The sequence below is a fragment of the Macaca thibetana genome, chromosome 1 (genome assembly GCF_024542745.1).
Source record: "Macaca thibetana thibetana isolate TM-01 chromosome 1, ASM2454274v1, whole genome shotgun sequence".
In the NCBI taxonomy this organism is placed as follows: domain Eukaryota; kingdom Metazoa; phylum Chordata; class Mammalia; order Primates; family Cercopithecidae; genus Macaca; species Macaca thibetana.
The window spans coordinates 136,803,529-136,824,713 of NC_065578.1; the positions used below are offsets into that span (position 1 = coordinate 136,803,529).

Genomic DNA, 21,185 nt, shown 5'->3' on the forward strand with positions numbered 1-21,185 from the left:
TTGCTTGCTGAAAGGACTCACAGGACTCCAACAGTTTCTATACTCATACAGATGAGTTTTGCATTGTTTTGTTTTGTTTTTTGAGACACAGTCTCGCTCTGTCACCCGGGCTGGAGTGCAGTGGCGGATCTTGGCTCACCACAACCTCCACCTCCTTGGTTCAAGCAATTCTCCCACCTCAGCCTCTTGAGTAGCTGGGATTACAGGTGTGCACCACCATGCCCAGCTAATTTTTGTATTTTTATTAGAGACAGGGTTTCACCATGTTGGCTAGGCTGGTCTTGAACTCCAGACTTCACATGATCCACCTACCTCGGCCTCCCAAAGTGCTGGGATTACAGGCATGAGCCACCCAACCCAGCCCTCACATATCAGTTTTTAACAGGCAAAGGATACAGTATGGTAACAGCAGGCAAAGTTATGCAAAGAAGGGGCTAGAGATCTCAGGCACAGGCTTCTTTGTCCTCCCTCTGCTGACTCCCACTGGATGTGCTACATGCTCAGGTCTTGAACCGTCATGTGTGTATATACCAGGAAGTCCAAAGTTCACTCATGGTGGGATCTCTTAGAGTGAACTGGTCACGTAGGCATGTTTTAGCTCCGTGACCAGCCTTAATATTGAAATCCTCCAGGCTCCATCAAAGAAACAATTATTAAACAATGCTGATAGGCCAGTATGTCCTGTTCCCCAAACAATCCACAGACTGATGGTTATAGAACATCATTTGATATATTCCATAGTGTTGGCCAAGGGTCACCATCAGGCTCCAGGCAGCTCCACAGGTAAGCGTGCAGCCTATTGTGACCAGACCACACAGGAGTCCCCACAACCAAGACAGCCCATTAGAGGAGGCATGGATATGGCCTGGTTTGAGCAGCTCGACCATGCACAGTTATTGGCTAGGAGCAGCCTGGGGAGAGCATGGTGTTGATATGAATACTGTGGCAGATCTTAGGGGCAGCAGTTGGAGGCTGGAGATCTCAGTGGCTGTAATGGTTAAGGTTAGGTGTCAACTGGACTGGATTAAGGAACACCTAGAGAGATGGTAAAACATTCCTTCTCGGTGTGTCTGTCTGGGTTTCCAAAGCAGACTGGCTTGTGAGTCAGTGGACTAAGAGGGGAAGATCTTCCCTCAGTGTGGCTGGGCACCATCCAGTTGGCTCGGGGCCAAGATAGAAAAAAAAAGGAGAGAAAAGGATTTCCTCTCTCTCCTGGAGCTGGGACATACTCTTCTCCTCCTGTCCTTGGATATCAGGACCCCAGGCTCTCCAGCCTTGAGACTCTAGGGCTTTCATGAGCACCACCTCACCAGGTTCTCAGGCTTTGGGGCTTGGGCTGAGAGAATTACACCATTGGCATCCCTCGTTTTAAGACTTTTTGACTTGGATTGAGCCGCAATATCAGCATCCCAGGGTCTCCAGCTTGCAGATGGCCTGTCATGGGACTTCTCAGCTTCCAGAATCATGTGAGCCAATTCCCTAATAAATCCCTTCTCCTTTGTCTGTATATGTATCTATCTAGGTATCTATCTAGGTATCTATCTATCTATCTATCTATCTATCTATCTATCTAACCATCCCCTGTTGGTTCTCTCTCTCTAGAGAACCCTAACAGTGGTGCACCTCCATAGGTATCAAAACGCACTTCAGGAAAGGTTTCAAAAGCCCTCTATATTTATGAGGCCCCTGTTTATCTCTTGAGTCTTACCTTTTGCCACATCTAATTTTAAACTCTCCAACCATCCTCAACTACGTAAAGTTCCTGGGATAAAAGCTATGTTCTTTCTTTGCCCTGGGCCTTTACACATGACTTTCTGCCAATCATAGTACTTTCTTCTTCCACTTTCTCTCTCTAACTTCTACTCAGGCTTCAGGTCTCAGTTCAAAGACTGGAAAACATTTCTTACCTCAACCCCTACCAACCTCTGAATAAGTTTAGGACATCCTACCCACAAATACGGCACTTTGGTATTTGAGAAAACAGCAGAAGCAAGTAGGTCATTCTCATCTTCCTCTCAGCCTTCTCCCTTGAAGCAGGTCATGAGACCTCATTGGAGAGGTCCCTCCCTATACCTAGAGGAAAAGAACATCCTTATCTCTGAACACACAGAGACACAAAGAAAAATTGGAACAAATAGATCTTGCTAAGTGGTCCCCTCACAGTTTATTAACATTAGATCATACTTTTTTTTTTTTTTTTTTTTTTTTTTTTTTTTTTTTTTTTTTTTTTTTTTTTTTGAGACGGAGTCTCGCTCTGTCGCCCAGGCTGGAGTGCAGTGGCCGGATCTCAGCTCACTGCAAGCTCCGCCTCCCGGGTTTACGCCATTCTCCTGCCTCAGCCAGCCTCCCGAGTAGCTGGGACTACAGGCGCCCGCCACCTCGCCCGGCTAGTTTTTTGTATTTTTTTTAGTAGAGACGAGGTTTCACCGTGTTAACCAGGATGGTCTCGATCTTCTGACCTCGTGATCCACCCGTCTCGGCCTCCCAAAGTGCTGGGATTACAGGCTTGAGCCACCGCGCCCGGCCAGATCATACTTTTTATCCAATTATATTTTTCCATGACCATCCACTTCTCCATCAAAATATACACAGATTTACCTGTTTCTTTGGGCTATTTCCTTTTTTTGTTTTTTTTGAGACGGAGGTTTGCTCTGTCGCCTGGGCTGGAGTGCAGTGCCTTGATCTCGAATCCCTGCAAGCTCTGCCTCCCGGGTTCAAGCGATTCTCCTGCCTCAGCCTCCCAAGTAGCTGGGATTACAGGCGCACACCACCATGCCCGGCTAATTTTTGTATTTTTAGTAGAGACTTGGTTTTGCCATCTTGGCCAGGCTAGTCTCAAACTCCTGGGCTCAGGTGATCAGACCACCTCAGCCTCCCAAAGTGCTGGGATTACAGGCGTGAGCCACTGTGCCCAGCCCTGTTTCCTTTTAAAGTCTCCCATGTCACATGAAACTTAAATAAATAAATGTGTATACTTTTCTTGTTTATCTTTTGTTATAGGGGCTTCAGCCACAAACCCAGTGATTATCAAGGAAAAAAATAGTTCTTTTCCTATCCTACACCCCACACTCCACTATGCTCCTACAGTATCTTGACCTCAGCTCTAGGGTAGCTCTTGTCAAACTATTGCAATTGCTTATGGCATGTGTCTCTATCTTCTATTAGCCTGAAAGCTCTGTAAGAGTAAGGCACTATGTCACATTGAATTTTGCAACCTTAGTTCCTACCACATAGTAGGTGCTTAATAAGTATTTGCTGGCCAACTACTGGATAATTGTACCCTATTAAATTTTAAATTGCCTAGAATACTAGGGGTTATGAAGAGAAAGCAGAATTGATGACTATAAACCTCTTTTTTTTTTTTTTTTTTTTTTTTGGAGACAGGGTCTTGCTCTGTTTCCCAGGCTGGACTGCAGTGGTGCAATCATAGCTCACTGCAGCTTCAACCTCCCCAGCCCATCTGATCCTCACACCTCAGCCTCCTGAGTAGCTGGGACTACAGGCGCACACCACCTTGCCCAGGTAATTTTTGTGGAGACAGAGTTTGACTATGTTGCCCAGGCTATTGAACTCTTAATGTTTCCTTGGACACATACGTGTCCTGAAGGGGTAATCTTTCTGGGTTAGAATTCACAAATCTGCACTGTGTTGAGTCATCCAATCTTTCTGGTTTGGGCAGTTCTGATAACAAGGTATTCCTCCTTGGGTAGCCTGGGCTGGTGGGCTCCTCTAGCTTATATTTGCTAATTCATTTAAGAAATTCTGGGCCAGGCGCGGTGGCTCATGCCTGTAATCCCAGCACTTTGGGAGGCCGAGGTGGGTGGATCACGAGGTCAGGAGATCGAGACCATCCTGGCTAACACAGTGAGACCCTGTCTCTACTAAAAACACAAAAAATTAGCCGGGCGTGGTGGCGGGCACCTGTAGTCCCAGCTACTCTGGAGGCTGAGGCAGGAGAATGGCATGAACCTGGGAGGCGGAGCTTGCAGTGAGCCGAGATCGCACCATTGCACTCCAGCCTAGGCAACAGAGCGAGACTCCGTCTCACAAAAAATAAAAATAAAAAAGAAAGAAATTCTGAACAGGCCAAGTGCCTGTAATCCCATCACTTTGGGAGACTGACGGCAGATTGCTTGAGCTCAAGAGTTCTAGACCAGCCTGGACAACATGGCAACACCCTGTCTCTACAAAAAATAGCAGTGTGCCCCTGTAGTAGCATACCCCTGTAGTTGCAGTTATTTGGGAGTCTGAGGTGGGAGGATGTGGCTTGAGTCTGGGAGGCTGAAGTTGCAGGAGCTGTGATTGTGCCACTGCTGTCCAGCCTGAGCAACACAGTGAGATCTCATCTCGAAAAATAAATAAAATTGCCCAGCAGTGTCTCTCTTTGACTTCACATCTTCATTAAGTACCTAGGAATGGGTCTAATACAAAATGACTACTAAAGATTTTAGATTGGGATAAAACCTAAAGTCTGAAAACAAGATTTTCCTTGTAACACCTTTATTGAGTTATACTTCACATACCACAATTCACCTATTTAAAATATACAATTCAATAGTTTTTAGTATATACTATTGTATATAGTTCACACTTAACCCTGGAGGATACATTCCAAGACCCCCATTGGATGCCTGAAACTGATGATAGTGCTGAATCCTATATATACTGTTTTTTCTATACCTACATACCTATGATAAAGTTTAATTTGTAAATTAGCTAAGAGATTAACAATAACTAATAATAACATAGAACAGGCTGGGCACAGTGGCTCAGGCATGTAACCCCAGCACTTTGGGAGGCCAAGGCAGGCGGATTGCTTGAGCCTAGGAGTTCAAGACCAGCCTCGGCAACATGGCAAAACCCCAACTCTATAAAATATACAAAAATTGCCGGGTGTGGTGATGCATGCCTGTGGTCCCAGCTACTGTGGAGGCTGAGGTAGGAATATCACCCGAGCCTGGGGCGGTCCAGGCTACAGTAAGCCATGACTACACCCCTGCACTCCAGCCTGGATGACAGAGACCCGGTCTCAAAAAAAATAATAAAACAGAATGGAACAATCACAGCAATATACTGTAACAAATGTATACTGTAATAAAAGTTACTGTATATTGTAACTCTGTCTCTAAATATCTTACACTGTACTCATCTCTTTTCGGACCTCAGTGGTTCAGGGGTAACTGAAACCATGGCAAGAGAAACTCTGAAGAAGTGGGGACTACTGTAGGCACAGAGTTGTGCAATCACCACGGTTGATTTCAGGACGTTGTTTTTTTCTTTTATGAAACGGAGTCTTGCTCTGTTGCCCAGGCTGGAATGCAGTGGCATGATCTCGAACTCACTGAACCTCCACCTCCCGGGTTCAAGTGATTCTCCAGCCTCAGCCTCCCGAGTACCTGGGATTACAGCTGCCCACCACCACCCCTGGTTAATTTTTGTATTTTTAAGAGAGACAGGGTTTCACCGTATTGGTCAGGCTGGTCTTGAACTCCTCTCCCCAGGTGATCTACCCTCCTCAGCCTCCGAGAGTGCTGGGATCACAGGCGTGAGCCACCACACCTGGTCAATTTGAGGACATTTTCATCAACCCAAAATGAAACCCTGTACAGTGGACTGGATATGGTGGCTCTAGCACTTTGGGAGGCTGAGGCAGGAGGATCCTTTGAGGCCAGCGTGTCCAGAGTCGGTTCCTTCTGGTGGGTTTTTGGTCTCACTGACTTCAAAAATGAAGCTGTGGACCTTCGTGGTAAGTGTTAAGAGCTCTTAAAGACGTTGTGTCCGGAGTTTGTTCCTTCAGATGTGTCCGAAGTTTCTTCCTTCTGGTGGGTTTGTGGTCTTGCTGACTTCAAGAACGAAGCGGCGGACCTCCGTGGTGAGTGTTACAGCTCTTAAAGGTGGTGTGAACCCAAAGAATAAGCAGCTGCAAGGGTTATTATAAAGAGCTAAACTACAAACCGGAAAGGAACCACAGCAGGTTGCTGCTGTTGGCTTGGGTGGCCAGCTTTTATTTCCATATTTGGCCCCGCCCATGTCCTGTTTATTGGTCTATTTTACAGAGTACTGATTGGTCCATTTTACAGAGTGCTGATTGGTCAATTTTTACAGAATATTGATTGGTGCATTTACAATCCTCTAGCTAGACACAGAGTGCTGATTGGTGCATTTACAATCCTCTAGCTGGACAGAAAAGCTCTCCAAGTGCTCACCCGACCCAGAAGCCCAGCTGGCTTCACCTCTCACCACGAGTTTAAGACCAGCATAAGCAACATGATGAGATCCCTGTCTCTGCAAAAAAAAAAAAAAAAAAAAAAAAAAAAAAAAAAAAAAATTTAGCCAGGCTTGGTGGCACACACTGTAGTCCCAGCCACTCCAGAGGCTGAGGCAGGAGGATTGCTTGAGCCCCAAGAGTTCTAGGCTGCAGTGAGCTATGATAAGGCCACTATACTTCAGCCTGGGCAACAGCAAGCAAGACATTGTCTCTAAAAAAGAAAGAGAGAAGAGAGAAACCCTGTACTCATTAGTAGTCACTCCCCATCCCCCACCCCTGCCCCTATTCCCATCAGCCCTAAGCAATCCCTAATCTGCCCTTTCTTTCCATGGATTTGCCTATTCTGGACATTTCACATGAGTGGAATCACACAATATGTGATCTTCTATGGCTGGCTTCTTTCACTTAGCATATGATGTTTTCAAAGTTCATTCATGTTGTAACATTTACCAGTACTTCATTCCTTTTTATGGATGAATAATACTTCATTTTATGACATACCACTTTTTTCTTTTTGTTTAACGTTTATTTTAGGTTCAGGGGCACATGTGCAGGTTGTTATATAGGTAAACTCATGTCATGGGGGTTTGTTGTACAGATTATTTCATCACCCAGGTACTAAGTCTATTAGCCAACAGTTATTTTTCTGATCTGCTCCCTCCTCCCACTCTCCACCCTCAAGTGTCTATTGTTCCCCTCTTTTACCACATTTTTCAATGCCTGCTTTTATTACAAAAGTCATACAAGGCCAGGCATGGTGGCTCACGCCTGTGATCCCAGCACTTTGGGGGGCCAAGTTGGGCAGATCACCTGAGGTCAGGAGTTGGAGACCAGCCTGGCCAACATGGCAAAACCCTGTCTCTACCAAAAATATAGAAATTAGCCATTGTGGTGGCAGGTGCCTGTAATCCCAGCTACTCAGGAGGCTGAGGCACAATTGCTTGAACCTGGGAGGCAGAGGTTGCAGTGAGCCAAGATCGTGCCATTGCAATACAGCCTGGGTGACAAGAGAGAAACTCTGTCTCAAAAAAAAAAGATAATACAAAATATTTCGGGCTTGCATTACCGGCAAAAGTAATAAAAAACATTTTACTGCTCATAATTTTATATAATTTATTACTTTTTTTTTTTTTTTTGAGACGGAGTCTCGCTGTGTCGCCCAGGCTGGAGTGCAGTGGCCAGATCTCAGCTCACTGCAAGCTCTGCCTCCCGGGTTTTTACGCCATTCTCCTGCCTCAGCCTCCCGAGTAGCCGGGACTACAGGCGCCCGCCACCTCGCCCGGCTAGTTTTTTGTATTTTTTAGTAGAGACGGGGTTTCACCGTGTTAGCCAGGATGGTCTCGAACTCCTGACCTCGTGATCCGCCCGTCTCGGCCTCCCAAAGTGCTGGGATTACAGGCTTGAGCCACCGCGCCTGGCCTATAATTTACTACTTATAACTTCTCTGTTATAAATACAGATTCAGAGAAAATTAAAAGCACCCATAGCCCTATCACACAGAGATAACCACCATAAACATTGGATATCTTTTGTTCTGGCTTTAAATATGCAAATATATTTAGTAATTGGAATTGTACTTGTAATGTTTGTGTAATATGAATTTTTTTCTTATGGTAAAATGCACATAATATTTACCATTTTAGCCATTTTAAAGTGTACAGTTCAGTGGCACTAAGTACATACACATTGTTGTGAAACCATCACCACCATCCACCTCCAGAACTTTTTTATCATCCAAAACTGAAACTCTGTACCCATTAAACAATAATTCCTCACTCCTCTACCCCTCAACCCCTGGCAAGCACCATTCTGCTTTTTCTCTATGAATTTAAGAACTCCAGGTTCCTCACATAAGTGGAATCCTACAGTATTTATCCTTATGTGTTATTTCACTGGCTTATTTGGCTGAGCATAAAGTCTTCAAGATTGATCTATGCTGTAGTACAAGAGGACTTCAAGAAGTTAGTGGAAAAATTGAATTAAGTGATTTTTTTTTTTAAAGGCTGGGTGCAGTGACTTACACCTGTAATCCCTGCACTTTGGGAGGCCAAGGTAGGAGGTTCACTTGAGCCCAGGAGTTTGAGACCAGCCTAACCAACATGGTGAAACCCCGTCTCTACTAAAAATACAAAAATTAGCTGGGCGTGGTGGCACGTGCCTGTAATTCCAGCTACTCAGGAGGCTAAGGCGGGAGAATCGCTTGAACCCAGGAAGCGGACGTTGCAGTGAGCCGAAATTGCGCCATTGCTCTCCAGCCTGGGCGTCACAGCAAGACTCTGTCTCAAAAAATAAATAATTAGCTGGGTGGTGGTACGCATCTGTATTCCCAGCTACTCGGGAGGCTGAAGTGGAAGGATTCCTTGAGCCAGGGAGGTTGAGGCTGCAGTAAGCTACGATTGTACCACTGCAATTCAGCTTAAGCAACAGAGTGAGACCCTGTTTCAAAAAATAAAAATAAAAAAATCAAGTTTGATCAGGAGCTGAGAGCATACCCCAGAAAGCCCTGAAAGTAGCCACACCTCTACCACCAGCCTTGGCTGCCCAGGGAGTACTGGCCTTGGCGGCCTCACATCCATGGTCCTCTGGGTAGGGACAAGAAGGTCATAGCAAAGATTTTGGGAAAAGGAAAATGATTCAATGTAAGAAACGCATCTGCCATTTAAAAAGAACCCCAGGAAGTACCTCGGCAGTGTAGGAGCTGGAGAGACTGTGGAGTCTGACGCTGAAGGAGAAAAGGGTGCGGAGGCAGCAGATGTCACAGCCCTGGTGGAGTTCCACTGCAAGGCAGTAAATGTGGAGCAGGTCGTAACCATTATAGAAGCTATCCACATCCTGGGGGTCCTCCACACAATTACGAGTGGAATTACCAGAACAGTGAGCGTGGGGAAAAGAAGGAAGGATGGGAGAGTGCTCCCAAAGGCCAGGCCCAACAAGACCGGCCCTTCCTCAGGAGAGGGTTCCTGCCCTAATACCTGAGGAGACCCTATGGGTGTGGACCACAGTGTTCCAGCCCTCCAGCACAGGGAGCGGAGATGGGGGGTGTTGACAGCCAGGGTGCAGGAGCACCAGGTAGACCAATGAGGCAATATATGTATGTGGCTATAGGCCACAATTCCGCTGGGGCCCTCCTAGCCAAAGACAGCCTTGAGAGGATGGTGATGAAGAGGATTTAAAAAAAAAAACAAGGAGATTAGACCCCAGGTCAGCAGCAATGTCGGTACCCAGATGGAGACCCAGAAAACCCTAAACCACAATATGGCAAAGAGACAAAAGCAGCTGAAAATTTGCCCATGTCCAAGGCTGAGCAGGGTAGGGCTGAGTAAATACCAACTTACCATCTCTACCATCATCCCCTTTAGTCATACAACAAGAAGAAATGAATGGGAAACTGCAGCAATAAGAAATGAACAAAAGATTGGAGCTGAAGACATTGTTTGCTTTTTGCTGCTGACCAGTTACTATAACTATCTGCATTATCTATGCAGCTTGGGTTTTTTAAATCACTTTTTTCCTAGAGACAACTCTTTTCGGTAATAACAAATGTGGTTTTCTAAAAAAAAAAAAAAAAAAAAAAAAAGTCTGGTTTTTCTCAATATGTCTCTAAAGATTTTTAAATTGTTTCATATCTGGTCAAGATGAGACAAGAACTTCATTTTAAATTTGTAATAAAAGTTTACAACTTGGTGTTTTTTCAAAATAGTCAATGAACTGCAAGCACTTGTCAATAAAGATCTTAAATAATTGTCGAAAAAATTAAAATAAAAAATATAAACTGTATTTCTCAACATAGACTTCACCAAGTTCAGGACACTTTTGTAAGCAATGATACCAGCCATTTAGTCCATCCCTAAAGAACTGAGGGTCCTGGGAATGTAACCATGTCAGTGCAGTCTCTTTTACGATATTAACTGAAGAAAAATAGGTGTACTTTTACGGTTTTTTAAAAGATTAGGAAATGAAAAGAAGGCAAAAGGAGGCAAATCAGGACTGTAAGGTAGATGCCTAATGATTTCCTTTTGAAACTCTATTTATTTGTTTGTTTGTTTGTTTGTTTGTTTTTTGAGGCAGGGCCTCACTCTGTAGTCCAGGCTGGAGTGCAATGGCACAATCACGGCTCACGACAATCTCTACCCCCTGGGCTCAAGCAATTCTCCCACCTCAGCCTTCTGAGCAGCTGGGACTATAGGCATGCGCCACCACGCCTGGCTAATTTTTGTATTTTTTATAGAAATGGGGTTTCACCATGTTGCCCAGGCTGGTCTCTAATTCCTGGGCTCAAGCAATTCACCCACCTTGGCCTCCCAAAGTGCTGGATTATAGGCATGAGCCACCGCGTCCAGCCTGTTGAAAGTCTTGCTTGCACAGTTACCCATTTTGATGAGAGGAATGAACAGGAGCATTGTTGTGGCAGAGAAAGACTCCCTAGTGAAGGTTTCCCAGGCATCTTCTGCTACAGCTTTGACTAACTTTCTCAAAACACTCCCATAATAAGCAGATGTTATCATTCTTTGGGCCTCCAGAGAGTTAAAAAGTAAAATGCCTCAAGCATCCCAAAAAACTATTGCCATGACCTTTGCTCTTGACTGGTCTGCTTTTTCTGTGACTGGACCACCTCTTGGTTGCCATTGTTTTGATTGTGCCTTGTCTTCAGGATCCTATTGGTAAAGCCACGCCTCATCTCCTGTTATGATTTTTCAAGGAAGTGCTTCAGGATCCTGACCCCACTTGTTTAAAATTTCCATTGAAAGCTCTGCTCAATCCTTTTGTAGCTGCTGAGCACGATGACTGCGTGTTCATGCTCATTTGTGAGGTGTCCCACCCTTGAACCTTGTTACAACATCGGCACATTACCTGTCTGATATGGGAGGAAAAAAATATGCTCTGTTCTCTGCTCTTGTCTGCAACTGACCTGAATGCAACCGTTTTGGCATCCATCAAATGAAAAGTTTGCTCAACTTTAATTTTTCTGTTAGAATTGTGTAAACTGAGCCAATTGAGGTATCTATGGTGTTGGCTATTGTTTCTGCTGTTAATAATTGGTCTTCCTCAATTAGGGCACAAATAAGGTTAATTTTTTCCTTGAAAATTGATGTGGATGCTCTGTTGCTTCAGGTTTCATCTTCAATATCATCTTGTCCTCTCTTAAAATGAGTTATCTATTTGTAAACTGCTGAATTCTTTGGTGCATCATCCTCAAAAACTTTTTGCAAATCATTGTTAAAAGAAAAACTTCAGCCTAATTAAAGGAGTTTAATTGAGCAATGGACAATTCGTAAATTGGGCAGCCCCTAGAATTACAGCAGATTCAGAGAGACTCCAGGGGTGCCTCATGGTAAGAACAAATTTGTAGGCAAAAAAAGTAAAGTGACATACAGAAATCGGAAGTGAGGTACAGAAACAGCTGGATTGGTTACAGGTTGACGTTTGCCTTATTTGAACACAGTTTGAACACTCAGCAGTCTATGAGTGGTTGAAGTATGGCTGCTGGGATTGGCCAAGACTCAGCGATTGTTACAGGCACATACTCCTAAGTTTTTAATCTTGTCTGCCTATTACAGTAGGTTATAGTTAGTCCACAAGGACTCAAATATAGAAGTATGGACTTCTTCTCAGGCCATATTTAGTTTGCTTTAAGAGCATCAATTTCATCATTCTTCCACCCAAGCTTCACTGTAAAGCTTCCATTTGTCCACCATCAAGCTTCACCACTGATGTTTGTTCTTGCTTCAATTTTAGCAGAATTTATGTTGCTCTGAAAGGGACTCTGTTCAAATTTTTTTTTTTTTTTTTTTTTTTTTTTTGAGATGGAGTCTCGCTCTGTCACCCAGGCTGGAGTGCAGTGGCCAGATCTCAGCTCACTGCAAGCTCCGCCTCCCGGGTTCACGCCATTCTCCTGCCTCAGCCTCCCGAGTAGCTGGTACTACAGGCGCCTGCCACCTCGCCCGGCTAAGTTTTTGTATTTTTAGTAGAGACGGGGTTTCACTGTGTTAGCCAAGATGGTCTCGATCTCCTGACCTCGTGATCCGCCCGTCTCGGCCTCCCAAAGTGCTGGGATTACAGGCTTGAGCCACCGCACCCGGCCGACTCTGTTCAAATTGATGTTTCAGACTAGATCCCATTCAGACATGTTATAACAAGTAAGTAGAAGTTTATTTTTGTGCAAAAAAATTTTGAAATTCATGCATAGTTTTTCCCCTTTTTTTTTTTTTTGAGATGGAATCTTGCTCTGTTGCCCAGGCTGGAGTGCAGTGATGCAATCTCAGCTCACTGCAACCTTCACCACCCGGGTTCAAGCAATTTTCCTGCCTCAGCCTCCTGAAAAGCTGGGATTACAGGCGCCTGCCACCATGCCCAGCTATTTTTTGTATTTTTAGTAGAGACGGGGTTTTGCCATTTTGGCCAGGCTGGTCTCGAACTCCCGACCCCAGGTGATCTGCTTGCCTCGGCCTCCCAAAGTGCTGGGATTACAGATATGAGCCACCATGCATGGCCAGTTTTTTCTTTTTTTTTTTTTTTTTTTTTTTTGAGACGGAGTCTCGCTCTGTCGCCCAGGCTGGAGTGCAGTGGCCAGATCTCAGCTCACTGCAAGCTCCGCCTCCCAGGTTGACGCCATTCTCCTGCCTCAGCCTCCTGAGTAGCTGGGACTACAGGCGCCCACCACCTCACCCGGCTAGTTTTTTGTATTTTTTTTAGTAGAGACAGGGTCTCACCGTGTTAGCCAGGATGGTCTCGATCTCCTGACCTCGTGATCTGCCCGTCTCGGCCTCCCAAAGTGCTGGGATTACAAGCTTGAGCCACCACGCCCGGCCCAGTTTTTTCATAATATGCATTTTCCATGAACTTTCTTAAGACCCCTCATATATGACAGAATTTTCTTCCTTTTTTAGACTAAATAATTTTCCATTGTATTTATATACCACATTTTCTTTTTCCATTCATCCATCAATAAATACTTAAGTTGCTTCCAACTCTTGGCTATTGTGAAATAATACTGCTAAGAACATGGGTGTACAAATATTTGAGTCCTTGCTTTTAATTATTTTGGGTATTTATATTCAGAGTAGAATTGCTGGATCATAATAGTATAGTACTTTTGCATGTGTAAATCTTTGAAGACTCACCATATTGTTTTCCATAGCAGCTGCACCATTTTACATTCCCAATAGCAGTACATGGTGTTCTGATTTCTTCACATCCTTGCCAACACTTGTTATTATCTGTCTTTTTTATCATAGCTATCTCAGTGGGTGTAAATTGGTATCTCATTGTGGTTTTGATTTGTAGCTCCCCAATAATAACGATCTTGAACAGCCTTTTGTGCGCTTATTGACTTATCTACTGTGGAGAAATGTCTATTCAGATCCTTCGCACATTTTTGAATAGGATTATTTGTCTTTTTATTATCAACTTATCAGAGTTTTAAATGTGTTTAAATGTTTTGAGGCCGGGCGTGGTGGCTCAAGCCTGTAATCCCAGCACTTTGGGAGGCCGAGACGGGCGGATCACGAGGTCAGGAGATCGAGACCAGCCTGGCTAACACGGTGAAACCCTGTCTCTACTAAAAAAAAATACAAAAAACTAGCTGGGCGAGGTGGCGGGCGCCTGTAGTCCCAACTACTCGGGAGGCTGAGGCAGGAGAATGGCGTAGACCCGAGAGGCGGAGCTTGCAGTGAGCTGAGATCCGGCCACTGCACTCCAGCCTGGGTGACAGAGCGAGACTCTGTCTCAAAAAAAAAAAAAATGTTTTGGATACAAGTGCTTTATCAGATATAAAATTTGCAAATATTTTCTCCCATTCTAAGGGTTGTCTTTTTGCTTTCTTGATAGTGTCCTTTGAAGCACACAAATTTTTAATTTTGATGAGGTCCAATTTATACTTTCTTTGGTTGATTGTGCTTTTGTGTCATAGCTGAGAAACTATTGCTTAATCTAAGGTCATGAAGATTTACACCTATGTTTTCTTTTAGGAATTTTTATAGTTTAGCTTTTACATTTAGGTCTTTGGTTCATTATCAGTTTCACATTTGTATTGTATATGATTTTTTAAAAAGTTTTGTAATAGTTTTCATTAGAGTAGTGTAACATACTAAACTCCACTAAACTTGGATGTTATCCATAGTATCTAGCACATGTAGAGAATTTTATCTTTTATTATCTCAATTTTATGGACATGCATTCTCACATTGTGGTCTAGATAGGGCAGTGTAGTTATATTCACTCCCCAAACGGGAAAGACAAAGGCAGAAAGGTTGAATGACTTGTCCAAGATCATGGTGCTCACAAGAGGTAAAGCAAGGCTTAGAACCCATGTCTTCTGCTCTCACTCCTCGTGCCTGTTTCCACTGCTCTGAACATGTTCAGGGAGAGGATTCTGAAGGGAATTACCAGGAGGGCCATTGGGCACATTTTTGAGAATATTTATGTTGTAAAAGAGGGGTTCTCATTAAGGAAAGATACCAACAGTCACTAGAGATCTTGATAGGCACTTAATTTATAATATATCATGTAATCTTCCTAATAACCCTTCAAGAAAGGGAGAAGAAAGCTAAAAACTACTACTAAGTGTAATTTGTTCAAGAACACACACAAGGGAAGTAGGTGAACTGCAATTTGAACCTAGATCCTGGGGCCATCAGTACTCCTGGTGTACTTGGATGCTGGAAGAGGAAGTGCTGAGTGTGGAGTCCCACCAGCAACATAACTTAAAAATATATATATGTATAGGCTGGAGAGCCTTTTTACCTCATTGTTGGCTGAGATACTCAAGCAAGGCAAGCTGAATTGTCTTTATTTGTTCATTACTAACTCAAATTCCAAAGTTTATCAATAGTATTTATAAAAACATTCACACACATATTATATACACACACACTATTTTTTTTTTTTTTTGAGACGGAGTCTCACTCTTTCACCCAGGCTGGAGTGCAGTGGTGTGATCTCAGCTCACTGCAATCTCCACTGCTTGGGTTCAAGCAATTCTCCTGCCTCAGCCTTCCCAGTAGCTTGGATCACAGTCGCAAGCCACTACTCCTGGCTAATTTTGTATTTTTAGTAGAGACGGGGTTTCACCATGTTGGTCAGACTGGTCTCAAACCCCTGATCTCAGGTGCTCAGGTGATCCACCTGCCTCAGTCTCCCAAAGTGGTGGGATTACAGGTGTGAGCCACTGCACCAGGCCCCCGACACACACGTTTTATCTTTAGTCACTGCAACTGTTTTCACAAAAATAATCCAACCCAATAATTGATAAATAGACCATAGGACTAGAAATGGTCAAACCGGATATTTCTAAAATGTGGCCATGTTTATTTTTCTTACGGTATTTTAAAAATTTTTTAGAATTTTTATGGGTACATAGTAGGTGGATATATTTATGAGGTACATGAGATGTTTCTTATGGTGTATTTTTATTTAGGTTTTTCACGACTTGATGACCTTATCCATACCATGGTTTGTTTTTTTAAAAAAGCAAACAACACACACAGTCACATCATTTTAAATGGGAATAAGTGATTGCAGGAAATTTAATACCCGTGTCGCATGTTGCTATGGTTTGAATGATGGTTTTCCCTCCCAAATTCAATTGTAACATAATCCCCAATGCAACAGTATTAAGTGGTGTGGCCTCTGGGAGGTGATTAAGTCATGAGGGTTCTGCTTTCGTGAATGGGGTTAATACCCTTATGAAAGGGCTCAAGGTTGATGGAAGTGCTTTCTTGCCTTTCTGTCCCTTCTACCATGTGAGGACACATTATGCATCCCCTCCAGAGGATGGAGCAATGAGGCACCATCTTGGAAACAGAGAGCTGCCATCACCAGACGCCAACGTTGGCACTTTGATCTTGGACTTCCCCAGCGTTTGAAACGGTGATAAATAAATTATTGTTGTTGGCTGGGCACGCTGGCTCATGCCTGTAATCCCAGCTGTTTGGGAGGCTGAGGCAGGTAGATCACTTGAGGTCAGGAGTTCAAGACCAGCCCGGCCAACCTGGTGAAATCCTGTCTCTCTACTAAGAATACAAAAATTAGCCAGGAGTGGTGGCAGGCAGCTGTAATCCCAGCTACTCTGGAGGCAGAGGCAGGAGAATTATTTAAACCCAGGAGGCAGAGGTTGCAGTGAGCCGAGATCACACCGTTGTACTCCAGTGTGGGTGACAAGAGCGAAACTCTGTCTCAAAAAAAAAAAAAAAAAAAAAAAAAATTCTCTATAAATTACCCAGTCTCAGATGTTTTGTTATAGCAGCACAAATGGACAAAAACATACGTGTAATCCTCCCATCACAGAGGGAGTCACTGAGGCACCGAAAAGTGGGCTAGATTCCTGCTTCTAGTACTTGCTTGCCATTGTCTTTGGACAAATTACCAGGTTGTTGGGAGAATCAAGTAAGCCAATCCTTGTAACATCTGTCATAAATATTCAATAACGAACCTTATTGAAGAGTTAGGTGTGCCTTGGCTTCGATCACACAGCTAAGTGCTAGATCTGGGGCTAGGATACAGCTTCAGGCTTTGGATTTATGAGAAGAGTCACTTAGAGTTTTTGTTTAAAAGGCAGATTATCGGGGAAGGGTCTAAAAACATTGATTTAAACAGTAGTTGTGTTGTTGCGTGTACATGAAAACTGCCTCATAATAAAACCAGGTTTGCCTTGGTCTAATGACACCTTGACCATCATGACATTCACACAAGGCTTTTGCTTCTCCCACTCATAACCTCTCATGTTTTTTTTTTTTTTTTTCTAGACGGAGTCTCGCTCTGTCGCCCAGGCTGGAGTGCAGTGGCGCAATCTCGGCTCACTGCAAGCTCCCCCTCCCGAGTTCACGCCATTCTCCTGCCTCAGCCTCCCGTGTAGCCGGGACTACAGGCGCCCGCCACCACGTCCGGCTAATTTTTTGTGTTTTTAGTAGAGACGGGGTTTCACCGTGTTAGCCAGGATGGTCTCAATCTCCTGACCTCGTGATACGCCCGTCTCGGCCTCCCAAAGTGCTGGAATTACAGGCGTGAGCCACCGCGCCCGGCCTCTCATATTTAAATTTCTATTCTTTCATTCTTAAAGGGCTGACCTTTTCCTGCTCTCCTCTCCAAATTGATAGTGAAGTGCAAGCTGCTGCAGCCCGCCCCCCAGGTGCTGACAACAAGGACCAGTGTTTTAATCTTCTTAGAGAGCAGATCAGAGTGTGTTTAGAAGGCAAAGGAGAGGTTAAGCTAGCTCTGAAGGATTACTTTGTAAAACTGAACTTTCACCCTCCCTGCTCTCCCTCCTACCTTAGCATAGCAGCACCCAGTTACCCAAGGCACAAAGCTGGCATCAGCAATGAGACTTCCTTCTCCTCACACCCAGTGACTCACCCAATCCTTTATTTTCCACGTCTTGAAATGTGGAGTGCATGCTGCCACCTCTCTCTAATACTGCCTATGCTGTGGTGATGGTGGTGGTAGTGGCTAACTGATGGGTGTTAGCAGCTATTATAAGGTCCTTACATCTATCAAATCATTTAGCCCTCAAAACAACTCTGTTACTTGCATTTTACAGATAAGAAACTGAGGCACAGAGAATTCGGTTAGGAAACCAACGTGCCGGAGATTATACAACTAACAGCCCATCTGGATTCTTCCCATCGAGGCCCTGGGGCTCCAGAGCCCACCCTCTGCACCTCTCTAGCTACCAGTGCAGTCATCTCTCTTCTGTCCTTTGTATGCCCCAAATAAGCTTCTTCCTGACTGGTTTCTAGGCTCTCATCTTGTCCCCCACCAATCCATTTCCCATATTTTTGTTCGAAAACACAAATAGAAACATACCCCATCTTTAGGTAAAACCCGACTTTTCCACTGCTCCAGTGCACTAAGCAAGTTCAACTCCTTAGCCTGGGCGGGCCTCTGTGTCATCTTAGTAAACCGCCTTTTAACTTTGTAGTTCCTGGGATTCACCCGAGTTTGCTTAGCGGTCCCATTCCTCCAAACCCATAAATTCCTGGAGAAAAGGACTGGAGCTCAATGACATTTGTTAAATGAATTTTTGAAAAGCACCAGTGCTTTATTACTGGAAAGTGTTACAGATATTGTGAATTTTTTTCCTAGGGCTTCTTTCAATTTCATTGAATTCTCGTCCAATATCATCGTAACATTTGATCAGGTAGTTTATCACCTTGTAGTGTCACTGTTCCTTTCTGTATCCTCTCGAAGCCTCCTGTTTTTCCTTTCCTAATTCTCTTCCAGCCCACTGCACGATCTAGTGTCGAATGGATGAAACAGCTGAGCAGAACAGTTCTTTAGCTGTCGGCCTAAATGACCAACTTCATGACCTCTCAAGGTCTCGCTCCCCCGCTGCACGCAGCTCAGCTTCCAACATTCGGGAAAGGCGTGCCCGGCCGGCGAGGGGCCGCTGGGGCCGAGTCCCGGACGTCGCCACGCGCAGTGGGCTGCTGCAGCCGGCGCTCTCGGGAAAAGTGAGGGGACGGAGGCGCCCGAGCAATGTGGGTTTCGGGAACCGTGAATATTTCACTTTGCGTAGAGCCCCCTCGGGCAATGCGTCCCAGAACAGAGGGCTTCTTTCCCCCTGCCAGGGCTTCCCTCCAGTTCTCCACTCGGAACAAACAGCCTGCAGTTCCCGCAGCTGCAGCGCGGGCCGCGGAACACGCGCCTGGAGCGGGGCCCGGGCGGGACTCCGGAGCTGGTGCTGCTCCCCCAGCGCTCCGGCGCCGGGCCTCGCCGCGCGGCCTCCTTTCTCCCTTCCTCCCGCCCTGCTCGGCCGGAGGCGGCGGCGGAGGGGCGAGGTGCGGCCCCCCTTCGGCGGCACCTCCTCCCCAGGCAGGCGCGGGCGGAGCCCGGCCCGCCTCAGCCAGCCGCGGCGGGAGCAGCGCGGCGCAGCGCCGCGGGCAGCGAGCTCCGCATTCGAACCTCCCTCGCAAAGACAGTCTCCGCCCCACAATGCACCGCGGCGGGCAGCCTTTGAAAAAGCGGCGCGGCTCGTTCAAGATGGCGGAGCTCGACCAGTTGCCTGACGAGAGTGAGTAGCACCTCAAAGCACCCCCGCCTTTTCCCGCCTGCTGCCTGCCCCACGGCTGCACCGGCCGGGACGGACGGCCGTGCCCTCCGCTGGGCAGGTGGGCTGACTGCCAGCCCCACTGTGGTCCCCTAGTCCTCCCACTCCGGTGTTGCCGCCGCGTCGCCGCCTTTGTTATGGTGTCTGTGTGTTGGTTTCTGGGGTTGTGTGAGCGCCAGGGCCGGAAACCGAGAGCCCGGGAGTCCAGCCTGTGCCAGGCGGAGGCGGTGGCTGCTCCCCTGGCCCGACTCCGGCCCCCAGCCGAGGTGGGGGGAAGAGCGGCCCCCGGGCGCGGGGGCTGTCCTCGCCGCCTGCACCACTCGCCCAGCGCCGAGAGACGCCCGCCGGGGTTATGTAACTCGCCTGTCCCGGGGCCGGGGGAGGGCTCGGGCTGGGCACGGTGTGGTCCACGGCCCCTTCTTCTTGCCTCAGCTTCTGATCTTGTCCTGTCACAGCTCCTGCCTCTACGGGCACTTGTGATCTTCACTGTCCTCCCCGCCCCCCCACCGGTGTGTCCACCCCTGGAAGTGTTTCCGTGTCAGAGGGTTGGCCCCTTCCCCTGGGACCACAGGTGGCTGTGGACCTTTCCTGAGATCATCCAGCCCGGATACTCAGTGTTCAGGTAGCCCCCGTCCCGCAGAGTTTATTCTATATGTGTCTTAAGAGCCATGAAGGTACCTTTATGTATGGATGTGACCAACACAGCGTACATGTGCAGTACCCTGCCTGACACCCACCCTAGGGCATTGCCTCACCTATCCGTGTTTACTCACCCTGACATCTAAGACGTGTATACTCACTTGTGTTGAGTAAGTAAAAGCACCAATTCCATAGTTTAAGGGCAATGGAACTTTTGTAATTTACAGTATTGCATAAATTATATGAAAAGGCAAATATGTTAGTTAATTACAAAAAAGTCCTGAATCCACATTCACTATTCAGTTTATACATATTTGTGAAAGGCTCAATCACTATTGAATCTATCTATGCACAAGGCAAATGGACTTTGAAAAAGAGAACTCAACATACCGATTCCATTTTCTTTGTGAGGTCATGTATTCTTAATAAGTTATAAAGTTAAAATAAAAGTTCAAGTTGCCAAGCTGGTGAAAAGTCGTATTAAAAGTGTTGTGTTTTAAATTTGATAGAGAGCAGCACTAAGTACCAAAGGAACTTTGTCCGTGATGGAACTGTTCTCTTTTGTGATGGCCAATAGGGTAGCCAAGCTACTAGCCATACGGGACATTTCAAATGTGGCTAGAGTGATGGAGGAACTGAATTTTGAATTTTACTTATATAGTCACATGTAGCTAGTAGCCACTGTATTGGATAGGGAACAGCTATTGACCAGTCATGAGTTGTATTGTTTATTTGTAGAATACAACTGATTGTGATTTATTTTATTTATTTATTTATTTATTTATTTTGAGATGGAGTTTCACTCTTATTGCCCAGGCTGGGGTGCAATGGCGCTATCTCGGCTCACTGCAACCTCTACCTCCCGGGTTCAAGCGATTCTCCTACCTCAGCCTCCCGAGTAGCTGGGGTTACAGGCATGAGCCACCACGCCCGCCTGATTTTTTTGTATTTTTAGTAGAGACGGGGTTTCTACATGTTGGTCAGGCTGGTCTCGAACTCCTGACCTCAGGTGATCCGCCCGCCTCAGCCTCCTAAAGTGCTGGGGTTACAGGTATGAGCCACCGTGGCTGGCCTTGATTGTGACTTTGAATGCTCCCAAATGAGTGTGGACCTACTAAGCACAGTGTACTTGTCATCCGAAAATGTTTTTCGTCATCCTTGGTATCTTTATCATAAAGATGTCTTATCACCTCTTGGATGTCACAATCACTAGAGCTCCTATTTTGGTTACTGCAG

At 45.6% G+C, this 21,185-nt stretch overlaps 2 protein-coding genes, 1 non-coding gene and 1 pseudogene across 5 annotated transcripts in view; 3 read left to right on the plus strand and 1 right to left on the minus strand.

The window, feature by feature from the left end:
• Positions 1 to 21,185, minus strand: part of COQ8A (coenzyme Q8A) — a 685,974-nt gene that overhangs the window by 663,639 nt on the left and 1,150 nt on the right. The gene's annotated exons all lie outside the window — the stretch shown is intronic.
• On the plus strand, positions 677 to 9,515 carry LOC126954537 (Y-box-binding protein 1-like; annotated as a pseudogene).
• On the plus strand, positions 11,026 to 11,129 carry LOC126945582 (small nucleolar RNA U13). The gene has a single exon (XR_007722487.1). It is a non-coding gene; the product is annotated as a small nucleolar RNA U13 (small nucleolar RNA).
• LIN9 (lin-9 DREAM MuvB core complex component) overlaps positions 18,664 to 21,185 on the plus strand; it is an 88,867-nt gene continuing 86,345 nt past the window's right edge. The window contains exon 1 of one of the 3 annotated variants that reach the window (XM_050757509.1): positions 18,664 to 18,757. Coding sequence is in view for 2 of the 3 variants with exons in the window: in XM_050757506.1 (XP_050613463.1) it covers positions 19,196 to 19,274 (79 nt within the window). In the remaining variant the exon portion in view is untranslated. Of the gene's footprint in view, positions 18,758 to 18,878; positions 19,275 to 21,185 lie in introns of those variants that run through there. The other 2 variants (XM_050757506.1, XM_050757508.1) reach the window with 2 other exon arrangements.